The sequence below is a fragment of the Rattus rattus genome, chromosome 2 (assembly GCF_011064425.1).
Source record: "Rattus rattus isolate New Zealand chromosome 2, Rrattus_CSIRO_v1, whole genome shotgun sequence".
In the NCBI taxonomy this organism is placed as follows: domain Eukaryota; kingdom Metazoa; phylum Chordata; class Mammalia; order Rodentia; family Muridae; genus Rattus; species Rattus rattus.
In genome coordinates this window covers 8,518,491-8,529,867 of record NC_046155.1, presented here as the reverse complement: position 1 = coordinate 8,529,867, position 11,377 = coordinate 8,518,491, and the positions used below count along the sequence as shown (strand labels likewise).

Sequence of the window (11,377 nt, the reverse complement as noted above, 5' to 3'; positions counted from 1 at the left end):
GTCACCTGAAGTGGATGCTTGGAATCAGCCTGGGTCCTCTGTCAGGGCAGCGTATGCTCTTAATTGCTGGGCCATCTGTCCAGCCCTCACAGACCTCTTTACAGAAGACGGGTCTGCCTTCTGTCCTGCCATGTCTTCCTCGTGAGGTGAGCTAGAGAAGATACAAGGAAAGCAAGAGGCAAGCTGCAGTGGTAGGGCTGGTGCAAACTCAGACCTGCGTTCCCCGGGACATGGGACTTCTCAGAGAAAAACAGTCCCAAACTGAGCAGATGAGCTCTACCCTCCCCCTTCCCTCCATTACAGCATCTTCATAAGGTCAGAATTCCAAAATCTCTTGCTCCCATTATGCATGAGGACAAAGGAGAGAAGGGAATGTATTCGAGAAAAAACCCTGACATGCCAGGGATTTCCCTCCTTTCGTCCCACTTTAACTCATGACTAACCAGTTCGTTCCCCAGTAAAAGTTTAGCCATAGGCCAGGAATGGTGGCACACAACTTTAATCCCAGCACCCAGAGGCACAGCAGGTGGATCTCTGTGAGATCCTGGCCAGCCTGGTCCACAGAGTTCTAGACTAGACTCCTGCCTTGAGGGGGTTGAGGAGGTAGAGGGAAAGAATGGATTTCCCAAACCCCAGCGGTGAAACCATCCAGAAGCACGCTTCCAGCCTTTGAGTACATCCCTCTACCCGAAGTCAAACTTTTCCCAGTGTTCCTCTGGCTTCTGACAGTGCCAAGAACCTAGAAACACTGAGGTCTCAGCTCTGTATCTCTGAGAGCTCCCCAGTCTTCACTCACCAGCGGTAGATGCTCCTTAGCTGCACCACGCCCCGACACCTAGACCCTTACTACATCAGATATTTTACTTACACATCTGTCCAGTGGGACTTTGTAAAATACGTCTGGTTCTAAGTATTCTACGATACCTTTACTGTTACCTCCACCCTGGTCCTGTTCTGGGCCCACCCTCTCCCTTGCTGTCTAAGGCAGGGGAACAGAACCCATCCTCACCCTCCTTGTCTGAGGGGAGGAGTAAACATTTTTGGGCCTCCTGCTTGAGGCAAGTGGAATCACAGTAAGAGTTTCCGGAGCACTGAGGCCTACTTTAAGAATGCCCTGTCTAAATGTTCTCAGCTCAAGAACACCCTGTCTGACTTGTGGGAAATGAAAACAGAGCTGGCTAGGAGAGGTGGATGGGCCCTGGCACCTTCAGAAGCAGGCGATGACACCCTAGGCCTGGCCGATGACATGACTTCTAGTTCCGCCTTGCACGATGCTTTCTGTCCAGTGAGCATTGCCCACTGTTCTATGGGGCTGGCTGTGTAGATATCCAGTAACAGGTTGGCAGGGCAATGTCCTTAGCTCTAGGTCCACTGCAGAAGCCAAATATCAGACTTGTGACCTCCTGGTGATAGATAGGACAGACCCCGAAATCTCAGGACCAAATTCCTGAACCTGAGTAGTTGTTATCCCTCATGGTGGGGGAACTGCCCTGGGCCCAAGAAAGTTCCTAGCCCTTTGGGCACCCAGAGTATTGGGTGTAGTTTGTTTTCCCTGATGGCTATGAACTAAGCAGATGAGTTCTCTTCACACAATGTTTACAGAGCTTCAGGAAGGTCTCGAGGTCATGTTCTGTTTAATTCCTCCCTGTGGACCGTAACCCTCAGTCTGAACTCACAGCCTGTCCTAAGTCTTCCTGCTGATCCACCACCCAACTCCCCTCGTCCCTTCCTGCCAGGTACCCATGGGAAGGAAAAGCATTCCTCATCCTGGAAATTCTCACCAACTTGGAGTCAAGAATCCCAACCTAATTATCATTTTCTGAGGCTCTTCTCCTTTCCCAACTATAAACCTGCCATTTTCCAGAGATCTCACCAGAGACTCCCTGTAAAGCCCTAGCAGCTCCTGGTTTTACCTTATCAGTGTGGCCCCATCAAAGTCCCTGCACTCACTGTATAGCCTCATTACAGAGGGGAGAATAGTTTCTTAGAACCCTGTTAAGCAATGACATTCCAAAAGCTTCCCCAAATCCTTTAAAACACTTAGCAGTGACCCCTCAGAAGCCCACATTCCTACTTCTGGGAATGCTTTATATTTTGCCATGGGCAATATTTTGAATAAACTCCAACTTCTTCCTACTGTCTTATGAAATTCTCTTACGTCACTTTAAGATTTCTAAAAGATTAAAGGAATTCCCCAAACTGGCATGTCACGGCAGGGAGCTGACCCCCTCAGCACCCCCTTAGTGGCAGCTGTTCCTACTTCCTGTTAAAAGCCATACTTCTTACTTAAAAAAAAAAAACCAGGCCTTCCCCTTGCTGAAACCTCACAGGTCCTTCTCATTTGCACCTCTACCCTAGGGCTCACTGTGCCACTCCTGGAATTTTGGATACATGCAAATCATCATGGTGGCTAGGGAAGCAAGGAACTTTTGGACAGGGCTCAAGTCCTGCAGATACTGGAAACCCGGTCTGAGTCTTTGGTGCCAGGCTTGAGTAAATAGAAGATTCCTGTAAAGGAACTCCTGAGATGCCGCATGTTAGCAGGGTGCCGAGGGAGACAGTCTCACCTCCAGATGAGGTGGAGCATGGGAGTTGTGAGCCCAGTAGAACTCCCTCATTTGGTCCTTCCTACTTTTCAGAGACGGCGAGAGACATTCTTCAATCCCCACCCACTCCAGTTCCCTATAAAAACCTGAGTGCTGTGGGGGGAGGGGAGGAAGGAAAGAGTGAGGGTAGCAAACTTCACAGCACCCTACTTCTGTGTACAGGTCAGCCCAGGAGCCTGAAGTCATATCCAAGAGGCTGCCATGAAATGAGGAGACATCTTGGCCACGGGATTCTTTTCCCTTAAGGCAAAGGACTCTGGGTGTCCTTCACTCCTAAACCAAGCCTCCTTTGCTGGAAGTTCTGCACCCTTCCTGGGCATCCTGGGAGCATGGCATCGGCATTAGCTGATGCGCGGATGCCCTTTGCCTGGATCAGTCAAAAACCCACAGGTAGGGCTGCTGCCTCTACCAGGAGACCAGAAGCCTGACAAGCTAAGGATGCTCACTCTCCTCAGACAAGAAGGATGCTGGGCGAGCTCAGTACAGAACAGGAGTCACAGCCAGAGTTGCCACCAAGTGTACTTTATTGACTCCACTGTGGACAGATATACGAAGGTAACATTTGCATACACATAGGGTAAAGGGTCAAGGCCTCCGCCTCGGGCAGGGGGAGGGCCAGATGTGGACCGTGGGATGCAGGGCAGCTAGAATCCAGAATGTGGCGTTCTTTGTGAAAGCGACTGAAAGACTACCGCAGAGGTGGTAGAGAAAATGATGATGCAGATAATGACCATGAGGACACTGAAGATCAGGGAGCTGATGTTCAGGCACTTGGCAGTGGAGGCGTAGGCCTGGGCTCCAATCACATCGCCCACCATCTTCCTGTCCCTGGACTGGAAGAAACCAGATGGTAAGGGGGCCCTGGAGCGAGCCAGCTGAGAGCCAGGTGCTCTGGCTCTATTTCCCCATGTCCTCCCTGCCTACTGCCTCACTCCCTCAGGCCAGGAAATCCTCCCCTCTTTAGACACACACATACACGCACGCACACACACACACACACACACACGCACGCACGCACACACACATACACACACACACACACACACACATACACACACACACTCACACACACACACACACACACTGTACAGTAGGCCCCAGCATTGGCCGCATACCCCACTTTCCACACAGAGTAGAGCTCCAGTCTAAAGGGTGAAAGGACATTCCAGGAATGGAGTGGGGGAAAATCTGGCCCCAGAAACACCAGGCAGCTTCATCCTGTGACTATCAGAAAGTCTCCAACACTGACAGAGACAAACAGACAGGCACGCACACACATACGCAAATAGGAAGGGTGCACACACACTCTCTTACACGAAGGGCCCTCCCTCCCCCGCCCCCGCACACACATGGGGCCATCTGGGTTGATGGACTTCAGGCTCACACACACCTCCTTACACCATCACCCCCACGTCTAGCACACTCACCTTCACAGAGTAGGCATAGGCAATGAAGCCCAGGCAGCAGGCATTGAAGAAGAGCGTATTGAACAGGGACCAGACCACATGGTCAGGCACAGAGACCTCTCTGGGCATGTTGATCACGGTGGTCCTCACAACAGCTGAGTTGTTGGGTTCCCCCAGCTCAGTCACCCCGTACTCCTCTTTGATTGTCTCATAGCTTGGAGGAAGCCCGGCATTGGTGGGCATGAAGGCTTGGGAATTGTGGCTCATGGTACTGACTCTGGAACAATCGCACCGTCTGGAGGATGGCTGCTGCTACCCTGGTTCTGTAGGCCCGCCCTTTCTCTAGCAGTTTCCTTTTCCTGTTGGTGGGTTAGTCTCCAGAGGGCCTTACTGTGGGGAATTGGCTGAATACTGAAGTGGGCGGTACTTAAGCCTTAAGGATCAAATTACTTCAGGGCTAGTTGACTGTTAAGGTACGGAGACAAGTATAAACTTCCAGGGTCAAGACTTGTCCCAAGGCTAAAACTTGTCTCAAGGTCTCCACCTCCTGCTTAGAGTAGGCATACTGGAATTTCCCCAGATCTACTGACTTCCCAGCCCCTCCTCTTGTACATCCCTAAACCCAGCCTCATTGTGAGGGCCTCCTCTAAAGAGCCCCATGCACAACACCCCCCCCACCCCAAACTAATCTGTTGCAGGTGGGGACTGGGGAGATCTGCAATTCAAGGTTTCTTTGGCTGTCAGTCGGGAGGGAGGAGCCTTCCAGCCAGCCCGGGCCTGGATGCTCCTGGCTAGCTAAAGAAGGAAAATTCCAGTCACTTGGCTGCAGCCTGGGAGCTTATGGGAGGCAGATGTTTCCCTGCCAGTTGCGAAACAGCCATTGCTAAAATGAAGCCTGTAGGAGAACAGCAGCACAGAGAACTCCATGTCTTTCCTGGCAGAAGCAATGAGGAAGCTGAGCATCTGTCAGAAACGAGGAAAGTTCCCTCGTGGTGAAGGACACACAAATCATTTGACACTTTAACCCATTCTGTACCTCACATCCCCACCCCCAACACCCAAATTTCATCCTACAGGGCAGAATGGATCAAGGAAGAGATCGTTAAGTCTGACTTCAGAGCCCCTGTTCACCTCTAGATGTACAACCTTCGCCATCGACCAGAGCCTCAAAAGCTGGAGCAGGTCACACGTCCGTAATGCCGGCACTTGGGAACCGTAAGCAGGAGGATCCGTTCAAGGTCCAGCCTGGACTACGTGAGATCTTGTCTCAAATAAATGAATAACAAGTAGCAAGTGCATTTCCTTTTAGAAGATGCGCGATGGGCAACAGCTCTGCATTCTTGGTCATTAGCGAAATGCAGATCAAAGCCCTGTTGGCACACTGCTCCTACCCATGAGGTTTGCTAGGGAAAAACAGATAAGCTCTGTAGTTTATTTGGGAGCAAAGAAGCTATAACCCTGGTGCTGCAGGCTTTGCAGGCAGCGGGCAGATCTCAGCTACAACCCAGGATCCCACTTCCTGTGTGGGTGAGAATGAGCACATGTCTATATGTATTCCGTATGCCTATAGCTATCTCAGGTCTGCAGCAGCGTTCGTAACGACAGGCAACAGATGGACGTTAGATGTCTGTCAACCGACGGACAAAACAAATGGGCAACTCCAGAAACACGAGTGGGCCTTATGAACAGCTCTCAGGGCAGTAGATGAGCAGCCTCTAGGGCCTAAGAGGGAAAGAGGATGGGGTTAGGCGTCTTTGTTACTGTTTTGGTTTTGGGGGGGAGTTGTTCTTGGTGTTTTGGTTTTGGGGTGTGTGTGTGTGTGTGTGTGTGTGTGTGTGTGTGTGTGTGTGTGTGTGTGTGTGTGTGTGTATTTGATGAAAATCTTTTTAGGGGAAAAGTCAGAGATGGTAAGACTTGGCTTTTGTTCCTGGTGGGCCCTGTGCGTGTGCTCTCTCTCTCTCATCTCTGACTGAATCTCACTTTTTGAATGAAAGTGCCCCATAGATGCTTCTTCTCCAGTTAGTAGAACTGTTTGAGAAAGATCAGGAGGTGTGGCAACCTTGTTGGGGAAGGTGTGTCACTAGGGATGGGCTTTGAGGTTTCAAAAGCCTGTGTCAGGCCCAGTCCCCCTCCCCCACTTTGTGTGTCTGTGTGTCTGTGAGTCTCTGTGAGTGTCTGTGTGTCTGTGTCTATGTGTGTCTGTGTTCTGTGTGTGGATCACAATATAAGCTCTCCAGCTACTGCTCCCATACCATGTCTGCCTGCTTCCTGCCATGATGATCATGGGCCAACCCGCTAAGACTGTAAGCAAGCCTCCAATTAAATTTTTTTTTTTATGAGAGTTGCCTTGGTCATGGTGTTTTTTCACAGCAATAGAACCATGACGAAGACACTGGTCTTTCCCAAATGCAATCTAAACTAGGCTAATTTAGTTAGGATCTCTTCCACCCTCATTAAAGAATTCAAAAGTCTCACCGTGGCATTTGACCTAACCTAGAAAAAGTATCCATTATCATTCTCACCATTAGGGAACGTCTCATACCTGGGTTTTAGTACCATCCCTGAGCTAATGCATCTCACCCTCAGAATTCCGTTATAGCTGGGCTAACTCCTGTGGCACAGCCAGGTGGGACTCTTTGCACTTGTAAGAGTAGGAAAGAGTAGAGGAAGGAGCTGCTGGTGACTGTATGAATAGGTATGCCATATGTCCACCTTTTATTAGAGAGAATACCTCAAACAGTGAGGTAATCCTATAGGAGGGATAAAAGGACCATAAGTATGACAAGCTGTGGCGGATAGATAGCATTGATGGCTTCTGAGAACCCTCTTTGGAGCTGAAACCATAGGCAAGTATATATCTGGACATAGAGAGTCAGAAAGACCAAGCCGTCCTGGTTGTACATTTTATTAGACAAGCCTCTCTAGGTATTGGACAAAAACTAGGACATGAACCTCCAATGACATTCTATACTTTAAGGTCTCAACTTGAAGGCCTTCCACTGCTCGGTCTCAGAAAAGAGAATTAACAAGTACCAGTGTTGGTGTTCTGGGTTACACAAGGGGATTGATCAAAGAAAGAGACGCTGTGGGAAGAATTCAGGCTTCTCAGTAGCTGGGGGATCAGCCTCTCAGGGACTGAACCTCAGACCCTTTTTGCCAAGCCTCTTAATTGTTACATAAAAGACCCCTTTTGCGAGTCAGTTTCTGCACACCAAAACTTCTCATCTGATCCGGGGGTTTTCTTGAACGAACCATCGCCTCAAGCAATTCTGAGCCATATGAGACTGGTTTGCCTGGCAAATTGGACACCAAGTTATGCAAAGGCTCTGAGAATCCTTCAAAGGAAGAACCCCATAAAAATCTCGGATAACAGTCACTTTTAATTCTACTCCCTCTGCCAGATCCCAACACCGGGGCTTCTCCTGTGTATAAAGCACTAAGCTTTACCTGCTGGGCCACACCAGTAAGTTTCCACACTTTCCCAGTCCGAAGCTGCGTGGCTCCCAGACAGTAGCAGTTTGATCTGGACAGGACACAAGATTTAAGAGTATGCTATAATGAGATTCACTGAGGTCACAGAGGCTGAGCCACATCCAAGTAATTGATTCCAAGTTAACCCCCCAAAGCGGAATTCATTGTCCTAACGAGAGTTCTCCAGCTGGGGGCAGGAGTGACTTAAAATTTACAGAGTCTGAAGGATTCAGAGAAAGGACTGAAAGAGCTTGAAGGGACTTGAGACCCCATATTAACAATAATGCCAACCAACCAGAGCTTCCAGGGACTAAGCCACCACCCAAAGACTATACATGGACTGACCCTGGGCTCCAGCTGCATCTATGCAATGAATAGCCTAGTGAGGGCACCAGTGGAAGGGGAAGCCCTTGGTCCTGCCAAGACTGAACCCCCAGTGAACGGGATTGTTGGAGGGAGGGCGGTAATGGGGTGAGGATGGGGAGGGGAACACCCATATAGAAGGGGGGGAGGGGTTAGGGGGAATGTTTGCCTGGAAACCGGGAAAAGGAATAACAATTGAAATGTAAATAAATAGCCAATTTAATAAAGATGGAGAAAAAATTTACAGAGTCAGCCTGGGCTTTCCATGGGATCTGTGTGTGAGCTTGCAGGGATCTAGAGAGAAGGGAGCTGATGAAGATGCCCCTGAGATGCTGGCCTTAATATTCATCATCTTGACTCCAACATAGTCCATTATACTCCAACTTGAGGGTTATACATTGCAAGACCAATTTTAAAACAGAACCAGGAATGTTCTGCCAGTTTTTGTGGTAACGATCACAACAGATTTATAGATTGAATAGGTAACTTACCTTCTAACCCCACCCACCACAGCCACAATATACTCCTCAGGAAACCCAACAGGCTTTAGATTAGGACTTTTAATCAACCCAAAGCATCCCCAAAAAGCTATTGTTTCCTGACTCCTTCCAATAGGCGGAGAGGCTCTGCTTATGAAAGAAACCAAACACAGGATGTTAATTAAGCAGGGCAGAGCATAATTAAAGTAACAAGAAAGAGTTTCAGGTGCTAAGAGAGTTTAAACCTATTTAGAAAAGCTACCTAGAAATTCCAGCCAGGTCTGTACTATATTTTGGTTAAGACTCCAGGGTTTTGATAGTTACTCTGGTTTAAGAGAGACTTTTCTCTACATCTCTATACTGACTAGTTTTTAATATCAATTTGAAACAAGCTAGGGCTATCTGCAGAGAAGAAAAAAAATTTTAAATGCTTGCATAGGATTGGCTAGTGGGCAAGTCCGTGAGGTGTTTTCTTGGTTGATGAGTGAAGTGGGAGGGCCCAGTTCTTTGTGGTCAATGTCACCCCTGAGAAGGTGGGCCTAGACGGTATAAGATAGCAGGCTGAGCAAGCCATGGGAAGCAAGCCAGTGAGCAGCCATCCTCCATGACCTCTGCATCAGCCCCAGCCTCCTGCCTTGAGTTCCTGTTCTGACTCCTGGATGAGGACAACAAGCAGCAAGCAAAATTAACCCTTTCCTCGCAAAGTTGCTTTTGGCCATGGTGTTTGACTGTAGCAATAGAAACTCTAAGACAATCTTATAAGGTAATTTATAAGGAATGATGATTATTTAGGAAGATCAATTATCTCAAGGTGAGATTGTGAGGGTCTTCAACCCTATAAAGGTAAGAGAAGCATTTTTCTGGGGAAACTCAAGATGGATCATGAGGAACATGACAATGAACACAGTAGACCCACCTGGCACAGCAGCACCACCCATGTTTCCTGTAGGGAAAGCAGAACTCTAGTATACGTGAGCTTCAAGATCCCTTAGAGGTTACTATGAGAAACTATGGTCCTCACGTCATAATAGTACTAAAGCTAGGCATAGCAACAGCAGAGGCAGGCAGATCTCTGTGAGTTCAAGGTCAACCTGGTCTACACAGTGTGTTCCAGGATAGCCAGGACTGTAGAGAGATACTTCTGTTTGTTTGTTTGTTTGTTTGTTTGTTTGTTTGTTTGAGACACAGTTTCAATGTGTAGCCCTGGCTGTCCTGGTATTTGATTTGTAGACCAGGCTGGCCTCAAATTCACAGAGATCTGCCTGCTTCAGCTTCCCAAGTGCTGGAATTAAATGAGTGCACCACCAAACCAGGCTGAGAGACCCTGTCTAAAAGAGTCAAAGTAGTTAAAATGAAGCAGTTTATCTTAAGACCTCTTGCAAGGTCGGTCTTCAACCTAGAGTGACAGGCACACTGATTGAGTACAGAGAACATCAACCTAGAATGTCAGGTACACTGAGTACAGAGAACATCAGCCTAGAGTGACAGACACACTGAGTGAGTACAGAGAACATCAACCTCGAGTGACAGGCACACTGATTGAGTACAGAGAACATCAACCTCGAGTGACAGGCACACTGAGTACAGAGAACATCAACCTAGAATGTCAGACACACTGACTGAGTACAGAGAACATCAACCTAGAGTGACAGGCACACTGACTGAGTACAGAGAGCATCAACCTAGAATGTCAGGCACACTGAGTACAGAGAACAACTTACAGCTATAATGCATGACCCTCCCTTTCTTTTATGAATGATCAGGAGAGAACAATCTTATATATCATTAGGTCTTAGCCTTCCCTCTCCTGTGTATGTTTGTCTTTTTCTCAACAAAAGTGTGTGAGGGTTCTTCTTTACATTTTACATCCTATTTTATTCATTTATTCATTTTAGCTTATATATAGACAGGGTCTCACTATGTAGCCCTGGCTGGCCTTAAAAGCACGGGGATTCCCTTGCCTCCTTCTCCTGAGTTCTGGGTTAAAGACATGTTCACCATTCCCAGTGAGCCTGTTTTTCATTTCATTTTATTTTATTTACTTTTAAAGGCATTGATTTGTATTTTCTGTACATGAGTGTACTGCCTGAATGTATGCACCACATGTGTGCCTGGTGCTCACAGAGGCCAGAGGAAGGTGGCAGGTTTCCGAGAACCTGAGTTACAGATGATTCTGAGCTGTCATGTGGATGCTCGGAAGTGAAGCTGGGCTTCTTCAGAGCAGCAAGGGCTCTTAGCACCTGAGACATCTGTCTTAGTCAGGTTGTTACTGTGTGGAAGAACACCATTGTCGAGGCAATAGTTGAAAAGGAAAACATTTCGTTGGGGCAGGCTAACAATTTCAGAGGTTTGGTCCGTTGCCGTCATGGTGGGACGCATGGCAGCACGCAGGCAGACATGTGCTGCTGGAGGAGGCGCTGAGAGTTCTGCAACCTGATCTGCAGGCAACAGGAGACTGTGACACCAGGTGTGGCTTGAGCATCTATGAGACCTCAAAGCCTGCCCCCACAGTGACACACTGTCCTCTAACAAGGCCATACCTCCTCCTCCAAGGCCAAACCTCCTAATAGTGCCATTCCTATGAGCCTATGGGTGTCAATTATATTCAAACTGCCACACTGTTTCTTCCACCTCTACCTTGTTTATTGACACTTGGCAGCTGCATGACTCTGCAGGGAAACTTGGCTGGCGGTTCGTCTGCTCTAAACTCCTAGATGGTGTGAATGGGCTAGCTTAGTACACTTTGGATATATTGGATCATGGGGCAAGAATAACTAAATTAGCAAGCATTAGCCAGGGTCTAGTGTTTTCTGTTCAGTTGTAGCTGGACCTAAGATGGCTCCAGGCACCTTTGGAAATGAACCTTTCAGATCCTATTTCTAATGGTCTGTTAGTCCTCCTTAGCTTTGGAGAAGATGGAGGATTTTAGGTAGCATGGAGATAAAGCTTAATTTTGAGAGGTTCACCCATTCACTAAGAGACAGAGTAGAAATGGAAGTCAGGCACTATCAGACTGTAGAAAGCAGGCGAGCCCAAAGAGGAATAGTGCATT

At 48.1% G+C, this 11,377-nt stretch overlaps 1 protein-coding gene across 1 annotated transcript; it reads right to left on the bottom strand.

The window, feature by feature from the left end:
• Positions 1-3,107: 3,107 nt before the first annotated feature.
• LOC116890891 (interferon-induced transmembrane protein 2) lies at positions 3,108-4,370 on the bottom strand. The gene is made up of 2 exons (XM_032891506.1): positions 4,034-4,370; positions 3,108-3,439 (listed from the first exon to the last, which is right to left on the bottom strand). The coding sequence occupies exons 1-2, from the start codon at positions 4,277-4,279 to the stop codon at positions 3,251-3,253; spliced, it is 435 nt and encodes a 144-aa protein (XP_032747397.1). The 5' UTR covers positions 4,280-4,370; the 3' UTR covers positions 3,108-3,250.
• Positions 4,371-11,377: the final 7,007 nt, after the last annotated feature.